This window comes from Lissotriton helveticus, chromosome 1_1 (assembly GCF_964261635.1).
Source record: "Lissotriton helveticus chromosome 1_1, aLisHel1.1, whole genome shotgun sequence".
In the NCBI taxonomy this organism is placed as follows: domain Eukaryota; kingdom Metazoa; phylum Chordata; class Amphibia; order Caudata; family Salamandridae; genus Lissotriton; species Lissotriton helveticus.
In genome coordinates, this window is record NC_136057.1 from 406,414,098 (window position 1) to 406,435,374 (window position 21,277).

At 44.0% G+C, this 21,277-nt stretch overlaps 1 protein-coding gene across 3 annotated transcripts in view; it reads left to right on the forward strand.

Annotated features, from left to right (window-relative positions):
• CCDC91 (coiled-coil domain containing 91) overlaps positions 1-21,277 on the forward strand; it is a 1,837,163-nt gene that overhangs the window by 1,029,964 nt on the left and 785,922 nt on the right. For all 3 annotated transcript variants that reach the window (XM_078673757.1, XM_078673758.1, XM_078673759.1), the window contains one exon: positions 724-801. In XM_078673757.1, the coding sequence (XP_078529883.1) occupies positions 724-801 (78 nt within the window). The remainder of the gene's footprint in view (positions 1-723; positions 802-21,277) is intronic.

Genomic DNA, 21,277 nt, shown 5'->3' on the forward strand with positions numbered 1-21,277 from the left:
TCTCCCTTTTCGCTCTAGCGACAGGAAGTACATGCTCATTTGGCCAAAGGAGCCATCAAGACGGTACCAGCAGCAGTCGTAGGTTATGGTTGCTATTCCTACTACTTTCTGTTGTTAAAGAAGGATGGAGGCCTGCGTTCTATGCTAGATCTTCGGTCTTATAACTACTTCTTGAAAAAATACAAGATGTTCAACTTAGCTTAGGTGCTGTCTGCCCTTGAATATGGAGCCTGATTGGTAGTGTAGGACTTGCAGGCCGTCCACTTCCATATCCCTGTCCTGCCTGCAGTTCACGGTCGGCCAAGAGCATTATCAGTTTGCTGTGCTCCCTTTTGGCCTTATCAGTGCCCCTCGGTGGTTCACCAAGGTCTTGCTGGTAGTTGCAGCACATCTACAGAGGTTGTAGGTTCTAGACTTCCCCTACCACCACACAATGGTGAAACTCCTGCACTCGCTTGGGTTCACTATCAACATTCCGTTGTCACAAATGCTCTCTTTCAATAGAGCTGTTCTGGATACAGTCTGTGGATACAGTCTGACGCCTGTGGAATATTATAAGATAAGTAGTACAGGAGTAGTGACTGTACCAGATAAGGTGTTAACAAAGGTAAGTAACATTACATTCAACCGCACTACATTGAACCACTCATAGTAACAGGAACAGTGATTTACTCTGTTTCTGTGTTTGTACTTTTAAACTGTTTATCTCTTTCATTTTGCCAGGAGGTACACAAAAATGAACTAGAAGACTTGAGGAAAGCAGGACATGAAGCCTTGACCATCATTGTGGAAGAATTTAAGGTAAGAATACGAGCAGGCAATGATATGTGTCAAATGCACTTTAAGCACACATGTGCAGATGCAGCAGACAGGATATTCCAGTCTCGGATCATTATTCTACAGCAGTGTATCATATCCTTCATCACTCCCTGACAGGAGCTGTCATGACAAATATCATGCTTGAGATCCCATTCCAAATGCGTGCTTTTTTGCAATTCTTGTCTACTTCCTGCTAGGAGTCTGCTAATTAAATCATGTATGACTAGTAACTCTCATACTAGGTCTACGACCACTTATGGATACCAACATTTTTCACTGTGTTCATGAGAAATTGATTCTAATAACATTAGCCGTTAATGTGTTTTTCCAAGGGACCACTGCCTGCCCTTAAAAAATGAAACTGAAAAGTAAAATTTTCTTTTTTAAAGGCATCCCATTTTCCTTTAAGGAAAACGGGCAGCATTAAAAAAAAATGCTTTATTTCAAAAGCAGTCAAGGACATGGTGGTCTGCTGACCCCCAGCAGGCCACCATCCCTGGGAGTGCTAGCCATTCCCAATAGAATTGCAAATTGCAACTGCCTCATAAAATTTAACGAGGCATGCAATTTGCGACCCCATTAGGAATCGTGAACAGTGTCTGAAACACTGTTGCACATTCAATTTTGCTAGTCACATATTGCAAGTCGAAATTCGACACAATTTGCGACTCGTGCAATTAAATGGTCGTACATCTAGCCCCTAATTTGCAAAATCATCGGGATTACAACCACAAAATTGCATTTTGCTACTGTACTAAACCCATTTCACAATTTGTAAAAGTCTTTCCTAATTGCAAAAATAGCTTTACGACTCATTCCAAATCGCAGAGTGATGTGCAAGCAGCTGCCCCTCCCAGTTGTGATATTCACTGTAAGATGTATCAATGATTTACAACCACAATTGCAGTCACAAACTATTGAAAAAGTGTCAACACCTAAAAGAATGTTGTAACTCATCAGCCAAAGGAAAACTGTCCTAGTTGGGCAGCTTCACTTTAGGATTCATGTCTGGCAGCCTCGGACCAGGCAATGGTCCCTTCTACCTGCTCCTTTTGATGTCTTCACATACGGGAAACTTTTTGTTAGAAAATCAGTACACTGCCTTCAAGGAACACCATCTGCTGTTCCTCCCAGGCATCTACCCCTTGGTTCTTAGCCAACTAAAGGTCGCATGAATAATGAACTGCCTATATAATATTTATTAAATAGGATTCTACAATCCCCTGTAAACGAGAATTTTGCGTTGTAGCCTATTAGTACCTGTGTCATATGCCAAAATTACACCCAGTTTTATGACCTGTCTCTTAGGACATTAAGCCCTAATTTCTAAAGGTTCCTCAAACTCAAAGACCCAAATTTGAGATCAACCAAACTAACCAAAAAAAGCTTTTCCAGAAAAGTTCAATAAGCAGAGTTGGTATTACATTCTTGAAGGAATTGTTTGACTTAAAATGATGTGTGTCTAATAATGTGCTACGTCTCTATCTTAACGTTTAGGATGTAGCTTGTGAGCACAGCTATAACTCTTTAAGGTCTGGCTTCACAGTGCAACTGTCACTTGACTGTATGCATATATGTATGTATGTGGTAGTCCTATAGCAAAACCTAGTCATAAGGTAGCAGAGCGTTATTCAAGATCAAAGACCAGCATAAAGTCAACAAGGGATACGAGCGGTAGTAAATACCAAGTTTGTGGACTACTAATGCATTGTGGTGTAGTGTTCATTAAAGAGGTGTATTTGCAACTCTCTACTAAATTAGAGCAGCAGTGACACAGACCTGATGGTTAATCAGAAGTTGTTCCAGGTCTTGGGTGTTTAGTTGGAAAATACCTTTTTCCTTTTTTTCCCCTTTTTGTTCTTCATAGTCCACAGTCTGGTGGTATCCTGGCTACAGTTGTGCAGAGAGCCACTGGAGATAGGGAGCTTGTCTATACGAGGAGTGGGTGTGCTGGTACTGATGGTTTTATAAATTATGCTACTGGGTTTTAGAGAAGGTGCTGGCCTGCAAGGGGAGCCAATGAAGTTCCATCAGTAGGGGGGTTATGTGATCATATTCCTTCAAGCCATGGATGAAAAGTACTGCATCATATAAGATGCACTTAAGGGGTGATAGTCCGGATTCTAGGGGACCATGGAGCAGGGCACTACCACCATCCAGAACTTGTAGAAGGCTGTCTTAGTTTTGTTGGCAATGTGTTTCTTGAGGGTGAGGTTGGTGTCCATGGTGGATCCAAGTGACGGCATTCAGTGAAAGTTGAGGTTCAAAGCTGTCAGGATTCATCTCTCTGAGCTAGGTTTGAACTGCATCTGGTTTGTTGTTCATTTTGCAAATAACAAGATTTTTTTGTAAATTGGGGAATGAGCTATAGTTTGGCACTGGACATCAAGGTTTGAATGATGTGCTGGCACTGTTTGAGGCGCTTGATGTCTAAAGAAGAGGAGACTTTCAAGAAGAGTTATGTGTCATTGACATATTGATGAATCTTGGAATTGTTATCTGTAAGTAGATCACCAGACTGCTCTATGTAGATGCTGAAGATGACGGAGAAAACTATAGAACCCCTGGGGTACTCTGCTGGTGACCGGATATTTAGGGACCTGGAGGTGCCTTTTCCACATGTGAACAAGCTGGTCATTGCTGGTGAATCCAATTTGAGACTCCAGGGTGCAAATGAGGGTGGCATTGTCGACTGTGTCGAAGACAGCTGAGAGGTCCATCAATAACAGGATTATTCTATCAATATTATGGGAGCCACAGAAAAAGCGCATCAAGAAGCATTACTGAGAGAGGAGCATTAGTTCCACACATATGTTGATTTTCTTGAGTGCAAATTTTGAATGTGCTGAAGATGTGTTTGTGCTACCACTGAATAAAGGTCTTACATACCATTTTGTTGTCTTGTGGGAAAGCTTATGCTCTATACTGCAGGACTGAGTTGGTTATGACATGCTGATAATGAAGGCTATAGACATGATCTATTTATTATGAAAAGTAACGACGGCAGTAGGTGTGATTTATTTATTATGGAAAGCATTTGTTAAAGCCAGTAAGCTTTAAGGGTGGACTGTCATCACACAGTGCTAAAGCTTGTATACAACAGGTATTTTGTTACATGGAATCTCACGAATTACCTTAATGATTAATGTTTGTTTCCGCAATGTCAAACTCTCAAGGTAGAAGATTTGCACTTCGAGAACCCTTGTTATGCTGTTGTAGGAAGGAGTTTATATTGTTTTGCAGCCTATAATTATTTTTAAAATATATTTGAATTGAGGTTTTCATGAATAGTACCACATGGGCAAATATTAGACCACAGAGGTGCAGGAAATTCCCATCAAATACATATCCAAAACAATAATGATGCATAACCCCACCTCTCCCTCCCCCGCAAATATCCAACAAAGTCCAACATTAGCATAATGATCATAGAGCACATCGAACAATAGACAAAAATAGCAGCAGACATAAACCCATTGTCTACCTCCCTGCCCCCTCGCAATCCATTGTTTCTTCTTCTATGGAGTCGTCTAAAGAATAATAAAAAATCTATTTACCCCAAATTTTCTGGAATTTTCGGGGGCAACCTCGGCCCACCTCTAATTTAAAAAATGTTTGTAATTTATGACTGTATACCGATAGGTGCCTTGTGGGAAACCATATGTGAAATGCAGTAGGCCTGTGCTGGTTATGGTGACTGTAAGTCAATGATAAAGACCTTTGGTGTAATTGGTTCTATAGGTTATAGTGGCAAGCCAATGATAAAGACTATAGGAATTACTGGATGTCAGATGCAATAGGTTCGACCTATTAGTACCTACGTCACATCGGAGAATTACACACGTATCTATTTCTTATGAAAAATTACAATAAAGGCATGAGGCCTGTCTTAGTTATTGTGAGAATTAAACGTTAAAGACAATAGGCCTTTTAAGGTTTGTTACACATTGTCAAAATCTCTGGACAGGTATTTTGGTAAATGAAATTTCATAGTTGAACAATAGACCATTCTGGCAACATTTGTTGTGAAGGATCGAATACTGATCAAGTAGGGTGCTAGGTGTTCATGAAGGGGTTGGTGCGGGGCATGGCCACAGGTGAGGCCTTCCGACTTAATCTCGCTGCGTTTGGCCGAAGACCAAGCTTAGCGAGGGTTGGGCATAGAGCTGGTACATAGGGCCAGCCCACCGCCCAACCATTATTGTATGTTGGACGCATGGCCTTGGGTGACACCAGACCTTGCTGTCTGTATCCAAAATCTGAAGTAGACAAGTGATGAATGGAATGCTTGAATTAACCTCAGTCCCTACTAATTACTTGGGCCGCATCCCAGTCCATTGTTATTTTAGGTTTAAATCTGTTTTTATTGTCACAACTTCAGCACAAAATACAATGCACATCTTTGGTGTTAGAGGATACCTCTCCAGGCACCATGACAAAGTGTGACTTTCATTCAACAGAAAAGGAAGAACAAAGAACCCACCCAATAACATCCCCCTTCCCTTGCACCAATAGCTGTACTGTGTTCATTGTCACTGTTTCGGAGTGTGGGTCATTCATTGGGTGCCATCTTTTCTTTTATCAGGCTGAGTCCATGAGTCTTAATAATCGCAATTAAAGGGGCCAGGTCAGCTCTCTAAATTCTTGGGACAACAGAGCTATAAAGGGTTACCAGGTAGTTCTGTATGTTTCACCCCTGGCTGTGAGCGTAAAGGTGAGTTTCTCCATCCCCAGAATGCTCCCAGAGACGATGCAGCGACCAGGTGTGTCGGTGTGGTGGGGGACCCCCAGAGTGAAAGGATAGTCTGATGAGCGCCCCCCAGTGCAATACATATCTGGCGTCCCCTACGTGATGCAAGGGTATAGGTGAGTGGGTTAGGGAGACCCAGCAGTGTGTACGATGGAAAGAGAGTTGAGTTCAAAAAGTGGGTGTTGATGTCGTCAAGGACTGAGTCCCAGAACGAGGTTATCTTTGGGCAGTCCCACAGTATATGAGGGAGTGTGCTATTCGCCACACATTGATGCCAGCATTCGTCACTACGTGCCGGGTTTCCCCTGTGGAGCCTTACTGGAGATAGATACCAATATGATGTTATTTTCATGGCTGTTTCCGTGCCAGCTATGTTACAGGCAGTGTGTCGTGCTCTGTGGTAGATGTCTTGCCACTCCTTCTGGGAGAGTTGGCATCCTAGTTCTATTTCCCAGTGACGTTAGGCTGGGCATTTGTCCTCGGTCTGTGTGGGTCAGAAGGACATATAGTTTGGAAAGCAGGCATTTGAGTGTTTGCCTAACAGCCATTTGTCATATTGGGTCAATGTTCGCTCTGCTCTGCATTGATGGGTGCAAAGCCAGTGCCTAATTTCAAGGTATCGGAACCATTTGTCCTCGGGGATAGAGTAATCGGCAGGCTGCTCCCCACCACACATCGAAAGGAAAGCTCGGTCCTGGGTGTGAAAGTGGGGTTATCGAAGACTGGGGTCAGAGGAGATGGAAGGGTGGTCAACTAACCCCTACTGGTGCACCAGTCCCATACCCTCAGAAGGGAGCTCTTGACTGGAGAGATGTAGATGCTGGGTGCCCTGTGAGGTCGCTGAAGGAAAGGAACTTTCTTAAATGAGGTCCCAGTTAGGGCCCTGCCCATAAATAACCAGTGTTTCTCTAACTCTGCTCTAGACCACTCAACTAAGTATCGAAGCTGGCCTGCCTGAAAGTATCGGAGCAAGCAAGGTACTCCGAGTCCACCCTCCGTCGAGGGGAGCCAGTTGTGCTCCTTGCTCATCCTAGGTTGTTTGCCCTCCCAGACAAAGTGGAGGAACACAGCCTACAGGGTCGGGATTGTACCTGCCGGGAGAGTTAGAGGCAGGGTTTGGAATAAGAAGAATATTCTGGGGTGGGTGGTCATCTTTTAAGCTGCAACGCAGCCCAGCAGAGATAGTGGGTACTGCCGCCATTGGTTCAGCTGAGTGCGTACTCGTTTGGTCAGCTCTCGATAGTTAAGGACGTTCGTTCACTCCAGTGTCGGGCCTAGTTGGACTCCCAAGTAAGAGATCGACTCGGTCGCCCAGCTAATCATATAGGTCTGTCTCAGAATCTCAACTAAGGGAGTGGGAACCGAGATGTTGAAGGCCTGGGACTTGTGGAGGTTCATACGGCCTCCCCAAACTCCTCCATCTCTTTCAGAAAGTGGGGTAGGCTGTTGTGGGGGTTATCTGGCATGACCATTATGCCATCTACGTATAAACTGATCCAGAGTTCCAGCCCATCAAGAGGAATTCCATTGATCCTAGGATGTTCTTTCATTTGATGCATGAAGGGTTCGATGTAAAGAACGAAAAGGAGGGGCGAGAGAGGGCAGCCTTGCCACGTGCCCTGGCGTATTGGGAGGCTCTCTGAACTATGTCCATTCACCTGCAATGAGGGTACTGGGGACCTATATCAGCTCAGGACACAGGAAGAAAACCTTTCCCCCAGCCCAATGTGCTCTAGTGTTGAATCCTGGAAGGGACAGTGGAGTTTGTTGAAAGCTTTCTCCACATCGACCGTAAGTAATGTGCTAAACCCCTCTCTACGATTGGAGTGATTAATAATGCCCTTTGAAACTTCCTACCTCTGTCTGCCCGCAGTACGTCCGACTACTGGACCTTTAGGAGAATGGTGAAGACATGGCTGTTTTCCAATCACTAAGCTTCCTTAATACCCACTCTGCTAGATTTAACGCTGTGACGCCCCGTTGCTGGGGCAGCCATGCGCTTTACAAATATTTTACCATAACATAACATAATGTTTAGGAGCCCTGTCGGCTGGTCTCTCGCATCACGGGAGCCCTCCCGCAACATCCAGATGCAGGCGCCCAACAGTATCGCTCCTCCTATTGTCTTCTTATCGCAGGCCAGGCCAGGGGTTCTGCGTTGCCTCCCGCTACTCACACCTGGGTCAGGCGCGCGCGCCGGCACCAAGTCCACTCCATTCCCTCAAGCCTCCATAGTCTGCCGCTCGCGTTCTGGATGGGCACCCCTCACCTGATTCTGCGGGTTGATGCACCCAGAGAGGCCCAGGGGTTCCAGGGATACTGCAGGACTTCAAGTGCATCCCTCGGTTAGTATGGGTGCCGGAGGTACATTCAAATTCACTGAGGCCGGCGCAGAGGGACCGAGGACCAAGGACTCTCAGTCCGCCATCTTGGCCACGCCCCTCCATTGTTATTTTACACACCATGCCCCATCAGTTTCTTTACTTCAGTATATACACAATCTGTGCGTAGTGCAGTTGGCGGATTGTGGAGGTGTGGATGTAGACCTTAGCCGCAGGGTAAGCCCTGTGTCAAACCTGTCCTGCATGTGGCTGAAAATTGTGTGCAGTGTCTGTTTGATACTTGTAGAGGGTGGTGTCCAGGCCCTTGATAAAAGTCTAGGCACTGAGTCCAAAACTTGATGCAGGGTCTGGCCGGAGGCTGTGAATAATATAGCATGACTGATGGCTTCAGTGATGCCATTTAACATGTCATGAGTGAAGTCATAAGGGAATGCACGGTTGGGGTGCAAGTTATAGTTAGTTAACTAAATTATAACTGCTTTATTCCAGTGATTTTTTTGTTTTACATCATCTTGTGCCCCATTTGAACACCTAACTATAATGTCACTTTACCGTTGTCTTCTTTAGTTAAATTGAGTATTTTTTGTAATATAATTTAGTTAATTTCAGGTTTTTTTGTAACATAATTTAACGTTGAGTTCTTATCACCTAACCTTTCTAACCTAACTATAATTTCACTCTAACCTTTGCTGTTTTTCAGAGAATGTTAAATAACTGTTAAGTGACTGAGAAGGTGGGTAGAATGAGTAAACAGAGCTGGAAAGGAGATGCAATATATATATATATATGCAAAAGTCTCTTGTGAACTAGTTGTAGCCTCGATAAAACACATTGTCTCAAATTACTAAAAATCATACCTCCCCTTGCTTTTTTTAATCTTCGGATTTCATACCTTAATTTAACCCTTCGCTGCTAGGCCTTTTCCCCTCCTGTGCTAAGCCTTTTTTTGGCGATTTGGGGTAGTGCGCGCTTAGGCCTATTTTTGCTATTTTTAGTGCTTTCAATCTCCTTCCAGTTGATGGTAGAAATGAGTCTGAAAGCAATTATGGATCTTGGAAAGCTATACATTTTAGAAAAGTAGACACAATTCTGAATTTAGAAAGGGGTCATTTGTCTAAATCCATGAAGGTTTCTTTATAGAAACTAACAGTTAAATATTGGAAAAATTGAAAATTAGTTTAAAAAAACAGCCTTTTGTCTCAACGTTTTCACCTGTAACTTCTTGTAATTTTGACAGCTCTTTGAAAGCAATATACCGTTACATCCGTTAGACCCTGCTGGTTGTGGGGATATACAGGACTTGTAGTAGAGCAATTTTTCTGGGAAAATGTATACATGGAAAAATCGGTATGAAAGACACCTATGTATTTCTGAATTGGGTACAAATTATAGAGTTTAGAAACAGTATATATTTCCACATTTTCAAAATTGGAAATACTCATACTAGCATGAGAATTATTGGTCATTTTTCAAAATGATTTCTTTTTTTTTACACAATGTCTTTCATTTTGAAGGGAGAAATGTGTGAACACTCAATAGGTAATAACAGTTGATTTACAAATCTGAATTACCCTAAGTCTCCCGATAAAAACGGTACCTCACTTGTGTGGGTCGGCCTTGTGCCTGCGACAGGAAACGGGGCAAAATGCAACGTGGTCATACCTCAATTTCGCAGTTAAAAATTGACCCTTTTTGGCAAAGTGCCTAGCTGTAGTTTTTGCACCCTAGCTCTGCCAGCATCTAGGTAAACCTAGCAAACCTATACATTTTTTAAAAGTAGACACCCTGAGGAATCCATGATGGGGTGACTTGACTGCCTCCCACCAGGTTCTGTTACCCAGAATTCCTTGCAAACTTAAAAAAGTGTACAAAAAACACATTTTCCCCATATTTCTGTGGTGGAAAGTTCTGGAATCTGCGTGGATCCACAAATTTCCTTCCATCGTGCGTTCCCCAAAGTCTTCCGAGAAAAATGGTACCCCACTCGTGTGGGTCGGCCTAGTGCCTGCGACAGGAAACGGCGCAAAATGCAACGTAGTCACACCTCAATTTCGCGGAGAAAAATGACCATGTTTTGGCAAAGTGACTAGCTGTTACCCAGAATCTGTTACCCAGAATCCCTTGCAAACCTAAAAAATTGACAAAAAAAATACATTTTCCTCACATTTCTGTAGTGGAAAGTTCTGGAATCTGCGTGGATCAACAAATTTCCACCCAGCGCGCGTTCCCAAAGTCTTCTGAGAAAAATGGTACCTCACCTGCGTGGGTCTGGCTAGTGCCTGCGACAGGAACCGGCGCAAAACGCAACATGGTCGCACCTCAATTTCGCAGTGAAAAATGGGCCTTTTTTGGCAAAGTGCCTACCTGTCGTTTTTGAACCCTAGCTCTGCCGGCACCTAGGGAAACCTAGCAAACCTATCAATTTCTGAAAACTAGACACACAGGGGAATTCAGGATGGGGTGACTCGACTGCCCCCCACCAGGTTCTGTTACCCAGAATCCCTTGCAAAGCTAGCAAATTGACAAAACAAACGCATTTTCCTCACATTTCTGTGGTGGAAAGTTCTGGAATCTACGTGGATCAACAAATTTCCACCCACCCAGCAATCCCCCAGGTCTCCCGATAAAAATGGTACCTCACTTGCGTGGGTGGCTCAAGGGCCCAAAACCTAATGAGGCGACATCAAAATTATCTATCACAAACCAACCTGGTTTTGCAAGGGGGTTCCCATGAGTTTTTGGCCCGGGGCTCGGCGGCCATCTAGGGAAACCTCCCTAACCCACACATTTCTGGAAACTAGACACCCGGGGGAGTCCAGCGAGGTATGGCTTGCGTGGGTCCCTCATTATCCTCCTACCCAGAATCCACTGCAAACCTCAAAGTTCGCAATAAAATCGCTTTTTTCTCACATTTCTGTGTGGTAAAGTTGTGGAATCTGCGTGGATCCTCAAATTTCCTCCCACCCTGCATTCCCCCAGGTCTCCCGATAAAAATGGTATCTCACTTGCGTGAGTAGGCATAGTGGCTTCAACAGGAAAAGGCCCAAATCGTACGGTGGAGACTTAAAAATTACCTGTAGCAAAACTACCTTATTTTTTTGGGGGGGCACCTGAGTTTTTTGCCCCGTGCTCGGCGGCCATCTTGGAAAGCTACCAAATCCAAACAGTTCTGAAAACTAGACATCCGGGGGAGTCCAGCGAGGTATAGCTTGCATGGGTCCCCAACGTTTTCCTACCCAGAATTCCCTGCAAAACGTACAATTAGGTAAAAAAAAACACTTTTCCATACATTTTTGCGTGGGATCTCCGTATCGGCACAAATGTCCTACCACCCAGCGTTCCCCTTGTCCTCCCGAGTAAAATGATACCTCACCAAAAACAAAAACTTATGGGAACCCCCTTGCAAAACCAGGTTGGTTTGTGATAGGTAATTTTGATGTCGCCTCATTAGGTTTTGGGCCCTTGCCTGTTGCGGGTCCTTGAGCCACCCACACAAGTGAGGTACCATTTTTATCGGGAGACCTGGGGGAACGCTGGGTGGGAGGACATTTGTGTGAGCCCAGTGATGCCACGCTTTCACACACAAAAATGTGTGAACAAACTAATTTTTTCAGCTACATTTGAGGTTTGCTAGGGATTCTGGGTAAAGGAACATTGGAGGATCCACGCAAGCCATACCTCCTTGGAAGCCCCCGGGTGTCTACTTTCCAGAAATGTGTGGGCTGGTAGGTTTCCCTAGATGGCAACCGAGCAAGGAGTGAAAAACCCATGTAACCACCCTAGCTAAACCAAATAGTTTTGACAAAATTAGTTGTTTAGTTCTGCAGCATGACAATTTGGGCGCAATATTGCAAGGAAAATATGACAGACATTGTGAGTTTTGCAGGATATTGTGGATAATATTAATTGTTAGATTTCACCAGAGAGACATCACCATGTACTCCCATGTGTTTTCAACAATACCTACAATTGGTAGGTTATTCGTAGGTGGAATGTATACCTTGGCAGAGAGACTAAATAGACCAAGATCCCTGCACAGCCATCTATTCCTCAAACACACACACATACTGGTTGGATTTGGCACGAGGGCGAGTGATGGTTCGGTATACATAATTTTATTAACAAGAGATTTCACATAAATGAAATGCACTGCCAATTACATGGACAAAAAAACTGAACCAATGACTCGCAGCTCGTGAGCTGTAAAGCCACTAACCTCTTTACAGGCCATTAACACACCTTTCATACCTTATACACAGAAGACCATTTACACCACCAGGCATGAAAGCAACTCATCACAACATTTACAAAAAGTGACAAGGTGCACCCTGCTTCAAACATAAAAAAAAAATCAATTAGTACACTGACATCAAGTCCTCAAACACACACACATACTGTTTGGATTTGGCACGAGGGTGAGTGATGGTTCAGTATATACAATTGTATTAGCAAGTGATTTCACAAAAAATGAAATGCCCTGTTAATAATTGAAAGGACGAGAAACTGAACCATTGACTCACAGCTCGTGAGCTGTAAAGCCACGACAAGGCACCAACCTCTTTACAGGCCATTCATACACCTTTCATACGTGTGACACATTCAAAACATTCACACCGCCAGCCGCGGACCCATCACATTACTACACTTCCACCAGCAGACAGCGCCATTCAAGGGCCCATCACTTTCACACGTCCACATTCCTGACACAGCAACTATACAAACTTATGGATTGCATGGAGTGGCGCTCAGCTAGCACTGTGTGTAGTAACCAGCATTAAGTCACTTCCCACACACCGCCAGCTGAGCGCCAGTCCACGCACACCACCAGCCAAGCACCAGACCACACACACACACCGCCAGCCAAGCACCAGACCACGCACACCGCCAGCCAAGCACCAGTCCACACACACCACCAGGCAAGCGCCACTCCACACACACCGCCAGCAAAGCACCAGTCCAGGCACTCCACCAGCCAAGCACCAATCCAAACACACCACCAGGCAAGCGCAAGACCACGCACACCGCCAGCCAAGCACCAGACCACCCACACCGCCAGCTAAGCACAAGTCCACACACACCGCCAGGCAAGCGCCACTCCACACACACCGCCAGCCAAGCACCAGTCCAGGCACTCCACCAGCCAAGCACCAATCCAAACACACCAGCAGGCAAGCGCAAGACCACGCACACCCCCAACCAAGCACCAGATCACACACACCACCAGCCAAGCACCAGTCCACACACACCGCCAGCCAAGCGCCAGTCCACAGACACCGCCAGCCAAGCGCCAGACAATGCGCACCGTCAGACAATCGACACTACACGCAAACCAACATCATATTTTAGAATTTTTTTAATATAAATAAAAAAACACAATCAATTTGCAAATTGATACAAATCTACTAACACAACAACTAAAACTAAATACACTACACAAATGCCAACTTTGAAACTGAACAATAAGTATTAAAGAATAGAGGCCAGGCAGTTCACTTTACCTCTCATGGATGCTCCCAAAAATTCTTTTGCCTGTGGTACATTCTAAAACAAGCAGGTACGCACAGCCCAGGGTTAGAAGGACAGTCTGGGGCAGTACATACAAACCTCCTTCCGCAAACCTCTTCGCCAACAGACTCTACATCTCCGACTGGGAAAGTCTTTTGAGGATGTAGGAGAAATTTGATCAGGAAAGTGGCGATCTTTCAATCTGGCAACATCCTCCACCACTCCATTTCTAGGAACACTTGCCTGTTCCACTAACACAAGGCTGCCTATTACAGACTCCTGAAACTTTACAAAAGTCATCTTTGACTGAGGACAAGATTGCTGGAACACAACAAAAGCATTAAAGGTTACCAAGTGGAAAAGATGGATGGCCAACTTCTTGTACCAAATGTAAGCCTTACGAAAAGAGCAGCATACGGTTCCAACCTCTGATCTACTCTGTCAACACCACCCATGTGCCTAATATAGTCTAAGATGCACACGGGTTTGTGCGCTTCTGCAACCTGACCCCAAACAGTCACCAGTTCAGTGCTTTCATCATGTATGGTAGTCAACATGTAGACATCTCTCCTGTCTGAAAACTTCACAGCTAGAAGCTCCTCGCAACGCAATGCACTGCACTGTCCCCGGGCAAGCTTTTGACAAACAAGTTCTTTTGGGAAACCTTTACGGTTAGAGCGGATTGTGCCACAAGCAACAGTGTCCACTTTGGCCAATTCCCTGAACAACCGCACACCAGTGTAGAAGTTACCTACATATAAATGATGGCCTTTGTTAAAAAATCCTCTACCAAGTTCCCACACAATTTTCTCAGTCACTCCAAAGGTGGACGGACAACCAAGGGGGTTAATCCTGGATTCCTTACCGGTGTACACCCTGATATTAGAGACATATCCAGTCTGACTGTCACACAGTATATACAGCTTAATTCCATAGCGTGCCCTCTTACTAGGAATGTATTGCCTAAAAACCAAGCGGCACTTGAACAACACAAAAGACTCATCCACTGCAATTTCTTTCCCAGGAGCAAAGATCTCATGAAATCGATCAACAAAGTGTTCAATGACAGGCCGAATCTTGAAAAGACGGTCACAATCAGTTTGATCCCGTGGCAAAGCTAAACCATTATCGACAAAATGCATTATCCGAAGCAGAAGCAAATACCTATCCCGACTCATGACTGCCGGAAATATAGCAGTTGCCATCAACGAACTAGTAGACCAATATGAAGCCATTGATGGTTTCGTAAGCAAGCTCATCTAAAAAGTTAAACCCAAAAACTTTTTCATCTCTTCCAAATTTGTGGGAGTCCAGCGGGTAGCTCTAGCGTGGGGCTTAAGGCTGGCACTGTTCTCCCTCAAAAACTGTTCTGCATACAAATTAGTCTGCTCTACAATCTCTGCCAAAAACACATCATCCATAAACAACTGAAAAAAATAAATCGGCAAAAAGTTTTCAGTGTTCACCCTACACCCTGGAACACCAGTAAAGTCTGGCAATGCCGGCTGCACCATGCCTGGGGCAACCCAGAGGTCTGAACTTTCAACAGGAAGACTTGCAGCCCCCTGCTGCTGCCCAGCTGCCTCTTGCCTCACTATACCAACAGGAAGACTTGCAGCCCCCTGCTGCTGCCCAGCTGCCTCTTGCCTCACTATACCAACAGGAAGTCTTGCAGCCCCAGGCTTCACCTCAGATGCATCTTGCCACACTATCGGCACAGCAATGTTCTCCTCTAACACAGGCACTTCATCCACACCAAAAGTAGCTTCATCAGCGCTCAGAGTATCTTCATCATCAGACGATGCCATGTGGAGAGAAAACTCACTACCAGAATCTTCACCTCCCACCTCTGCCTCAGAATCAGAGTCAGTCCCTGGACCATGGTCAGAAGAAGAATCAAAAAGCATTCCAACAACTTGCTGAGTAGTTATCCGGCGGCTAGCCATTATCTCTACTAAGAAAGGAGACTGCACAAACAACTCAACAACCAACACTGTGCAAAGTAGGTAAAAAAATTTAAGCCTTTATCACAAAGATCTATATACTGAAAAAATATACAATTCACTTACAAGAGACAGCTACACTCACCAGCACCTACTCTGCACACCTACTCTGCAAAGACACAGCAAATAGTCAACGATATCCCACTAGAAAGAAGAAAAAATACATAAATCTATTGAAAACAAAATACACAACAGGCACAAATGCAAAACATGTTTTACAATCACAAAAAACAGAAACCAAACATACTGGTATTATTACACACTTTGCAAAAAACACATTTACATTGAAATAGTACAAAAAAGGTCTCTTACCAAACACATGCAACTACAGAAACAGCAGAACCACCAGTAACGAAACCGCACACTCCAACAGTCTAAAGAGCAAAAGCCTTGAACAAGAACAAAAAAGGGGAAAATAAAACATTACACTTTACAAGAAAAACAATACACATTATAACAGGCTATGTCACAGGGTATGTCACAAATGGGGGCAGAAAGGGCTGAATAGACATAAACAAATATATGTCCCCTGGAAGCAAGCACAATCTTCATTTTTACATCCCTGACACTAGTGGGCTGGGGCCAGAAACGCCCAAAAAATCAGGCTGCCTGTCCCCAGGGGGCACAGAATATAATTCTTTTAAAAATTGGGCCCCCAAGAAGGGACCCTTGACATAGGGGTCGCTTCCATTTAAAAATAAAAGAATTCCCTGGTGTCTAGTGGGGGTTTTCTGCCCCCCCCCTGGGGGCAGAAAGGCCAAATAAAAAAAACGATCTACACCCACAGGGGGCAGAATATATTTAAAAAAAAATGTGGTCCCAAGGAAGCGACCCTTGCCCAAGGGGTCCCTTCCAATGTAACTAAAAACAATTCACTGGCTCTAGTGGGCTTTTCTGCCCCCCTGGGTCCAGGAATGCCAAAAAAATGAGGCTGTCTGTTCCCATGGGGGGGGGCAGAATATACATCTTTTTAATTTGAGCCCCATAGAAGCAACCCTTGCCCAAGGGGTCGCTTCCATTTCAAAATTAAAGATTTCCTTGGTATCTAGTGGGGTTTTCTGCCCCCCTGAGGGCAGAAAGGCCAAATTAAGACACTGATCTTCCCCCAGAGGGGGCAAAATATATTTTAAAACAAATATGGGCCCAAGGAAGCGACCCTTGCCCAAGGTGTCGCTTCCTTTACACTCAAAAAACAATCCCTGGTGTCTAGTGGTCTTTTCTACCGCCCCCCCTGGGTCCAGAATCGGCCAAAAAACATCCTATCTGCCCCCAAGGGGGGGCAGAAAAGTCTAAAATATTTTTTTCCCCCTGGAAGCGACCCTTGCCCAAGGGGTCGCTTCCTTTACACACAATAAACAATCCCTGGTGTCTAGTGGGCTTTTCTACCCCCCCCCTGGGTACAGAATCGGCCACAAAAACGGCCGATCTGCCCGGGGGGGGCAGAAATGTCTAAAACAATTATTTGCCCCCTGGAAGCGACCCTTGCCCAAGGGGTCGCTTCCTTTACAGTCAAAAAGCAATCCCTGGTGTCTAGTGGGCTTTTCTACCCCCCCCCCCCCTGGGTCCAGAATCGGAATAAAAATGCCTGATCGGCAGAAAAGTCTGAAAAAGATTTGGCCCCCTAAGGAAGCGACCCTTGCCCCCTGGGTCCAGAATCGGCCAAAAAACGGCCGATCTGCCCCCAGGGGGAGCAGAAAAGTCTAAAATATTTAAATTACCCCCTGGAAGCGACCCTTGTCCAAGGGGTCGCTTCCTTTACAAAAAAAACAATCCCTGGTGTCTAGTGGGCTTTTCTACCCCCCATGGGTCCAGAATCGGAAAAAAAACGCTCGATCTTTCCCGGGTGGGGGGGGGTTTGGGGCAGAAAAGTCTGAAAAAGATTTGGCCCCCTGGAAGCGACCCTTGCCGAAGGGGTCGCTTCCTATTCACAAAAAAACATATCCCTGGTGTCTAGTGGGGGCATTCCTGGTGTACGATCGCGACGCTGTGCGCGATCGTGCACCAGGAATGCCCTGCATTGGGACATCAGGGGAGAGGAAACACTGTTTCCTCCCCCTGATGCCTCAAGGCACCGAGAAAAGGCCCCACCGGAGAGCCCAAACCTACCTTTCTCCTTGGACGCGCTGGAAAGAAATGGCATCCAGCGCGTGCAGCGCTTCCTGATGACGTCGGCGCGCGCTGACGTCATCTGGAAGCATGGGGGGCGCCCAGGGGTGGCAGCGGAAACTCTTCCACTGCCATCCCTGCTCAAATAACCATCATCGATGCCCCAGGGGGGGAGCGCCAGCGCTCCCCCTGGGGGCTGGGCTGATGACGGAGCGGTTCCATCATCAGCACAGCCCAACCGATGCTGATGACGGAACCGCTCCGTCATCAGCATCGAAGGGGTTAAGTGTCAATGCACTTCAGCCAGCTCCTCGTGAAAGGCTTTACATTTCAGAGTTGCTGTTCCAACAAAATTATATCCGGGAAGGCCTCACTGTTGTCTTGAATACAAAATGTTTGCCCTTTAGTTCTTTCATTAGAACTCTGTGGTGACACTGCAGTTGATTACTAGGCAGTTGATGGAAAGTCCGCTGCTGGTTCGAAGTACTCTGCATGCCAGAATGTTTTATTGAAATGGATGAGGAAAGTATTTGAGAACTCAGAGAAAATATGTCCTCATTGTAGCTTTCTGACCATACTTTTTCTGACAAGAAAAAATGTTTTTTTTTCCTTTGTTGCATACTTCTCTGTAGGAAATTGTAGTATTTCATAAATAATGAAATAATATCATTCATAGTAGCTCATTGTTAACATGTTGGAATGTTATGTATGTAACATGGTTCTATGCTTGGAGAATATGAAGAGTAAGTTGGACCTTAACACTGGCTTCTGAAGGATGGGATCTTTCTCCTGGAATAAACTGCATTCAACCAGCCTTCCTGTGTCTTCAATCATATTTACCAGGAATGCTTCAGAAATGTTTTCAGTTTTACAGCTTTGATTCCATCAACAAGGCTTTCATTTGTGCTACACGTTTGTCATAAATTCTGATTGTTAGCGCTTTGGTTATTTATTAGAACACTATGGTGAAGCTGCAGTAGAACCCTGGGAAGTCTACTGTTGCTGTTAGCAGTACTTGTTTTACTCTGAAAATCAGACTACATTCTCACATGGCCAAGGAAGACAGTGTGAACTTATAAAGAAATGGGTTATCAGTTTAGCATCAGGAGCATTTTCCATATCCCCTATGAGAAATCATGAAATAAAACCATTTGCTATTAAACATGGTTCCTCAAATCCCAGCAGTGGGTCATCATTTTTCATACTGTAAAATCACCTTAGAACTCACCAGGATTCCTAATATGAATATAACACCACCAACAAATGTTTGTGTTGTGACTAAAAATTGTTGCCCCTTGTATGTTCTTGTACCCTGAAAACCTGGCATTAACTATATTGCATTTGAATGCGGATCATGTCACTGAGTCCTGTAATGACATGTTGTCCATGTTGTAACCAGCCAATCAAGGGGGGAAGGGGGGGGGAGCAAGAAAGGGACCCGGGTGAAAGGGGTAAGGGTGAGCTCACCCTGCCCACTTATATTTTTTGTATTCATATTCAGGACAGAGGCCATGTCCATGAGTCTTGTAATGGCTGCTACAACATACTATTCATGTTGTGGTCAGACAATCATTAGCCATCCAGATATAACTAACTATTTAACCCCTTCATGTTCAAACAGTCATTTCTCAATGACCAAATGGATTTATACCAAATTACAAATCGCATACTTTCTGAGTAAACTTTATCTTTTTCTAAATTTGGTATAATTCCATCATTTTGTCTGTATCAGAGAGCAAAGTTTCCTTAGGAATTAACTTGAGAAATCACACTTTTTGGACTCCCATGCTTACTAACCCCCAACTTAATGGAACAGCGTGAAACTTACCATGAAGGAGTCAAGATGATTGAACTTTGTTTTGGAAAGTTTTGTCCTGATTTGTCAAATAGAGCTAAAGATATTAGTGAAACAAAAAAATGTGTTTCCTTTGGAAACTGTAGCCTAACTATAGCTACAGTTTCGACCTCCATATGTATAGGTAACATGGAGTGTACATGGGCTTGAAATGAAATCCATGCCTAAATCTATATCTTGTTTTTTACAATGTGTAGTAACAAATGATTTTCCAATGATCAAAATGCAGGAATAAAGGTTTGGGATCCATGTAGTGTTCAGGAGCATCGAGAAAGACTGACTTATTATTATTAGTCTGATTAATTTGCAAAATAATTCAACCATTTAAAAAATGAGATTTGTTAAGGCTTTGCTTTGTGCAAATTTCAGAGACCATATGAAGCGCTACTCACGTGGATTGAATTTCCAAGCTAAGCCTTATGAAATACATTTTGGAATATGTAAAGCACATTGATCTCCATAAAAAATGACAACAGAGTATTCAGTTTTAAACAATAAAGGTTTATAAAAAGTTATTGGATTACAGTAGTCAAAAACAATCAAGTTGCAGCAAATCATGATCTGAATGTGCATGTTTAAATTCCTGTGCTGAGAATTTGCAATCGAAAATAATTGAAGTTTTATACATCAGAGGACATATCCGCTATAAGAACGCCACAAAGGAAAGCCTGCAGTCTACCCTATTTCAAGTCTGAATATGTCTAAGTCTAAATAAAAGCTCAGTCAGTCTAATATCTACCTCAATCTGGAGAAACTCTAAATGTGCTGTGTTCAGTCCAGGTCTGTACTATATTAAAAGCACATTGCTAACATTTTACACACCAACACATTCTTTTCATGAAAGCTGTGCAATTGTGTAAAATAAGATGATACAATGGCGTGGTCGATGGTCGACCTAGATTAGCTAATGTCAATGTATGCATGAATAACATGTTTTTCTTTCTTCAAGTAACATGTGCATGTTATGTGCTATTGTTAGGTTACGGCACAAAATGTTTTATATAAAAAGGCAAATCAGGGGCCATGTTACAGAAGTGCACCAGAAACCCAACACTATCATCAGAGGGTGTTCCTTTATTTACATGAGGGCGTGGCCCCATTCAATTGAGGGAATACCTTTGCCTCTGCAGAGGCAAAGAAGCTGTCAGGAGGCGCACTGACAGTGTGCCACCTAAGGTGACACAATGCCAGTGCATCCCCTGATGGCAGCCCTCTGGAGGGGGGAAAGTCACTCACTGCACTTTCCTGCAAGGGGATTTCTAAACCCCCTTAAAAGTGTGTGGTAGGTGGGTAGCTGCTTGCACTGTGAAACACAGAGCGGCTTCAAAACAACTGGTCCGTTTTTCAAATGAATGTGCCTAATACAGCGTATTTTCCTTGTGTGCACCTAGTGCACCTTTTAAAAGGTGCACCCAGCACAAACAAGGAAAATGCGCTGTATGTATGATACGGCCCCAGGTGTCCTACAGTAGATGCATTGTTTTCCCACGTTGTTCAGTTTTACTTTTTTTTCATTAACAGCCCGTGAATACCAGGGTATGCATGTGTTAATTTATATTAGCGATTATGGATGGATGGATATTGAAGAAAATATAACTTCTAACTATTTATTAAGACAATTAACAATGATTTTGTTCAGTGAGCATACATGGATTTTGTAAGGATTGCATTAACATAGGCTGCAGAAACAAATCCACCTTACGAAATAAGGTTTAAGAAGGACAAGTGCATTGAAACAGATGATAAAATCGAGAATCTTTTGTGATGCATTTATAGGTGATTTGTAAAGTAGAATGTAACTGTGGAGTTGAAGAACATGGTAACGTGGGGAACTAACCAAATTAGAATTCTTGTCTGGCTTTCTAAAAGATTGTAGATTGCCAAATTAGAAATAATA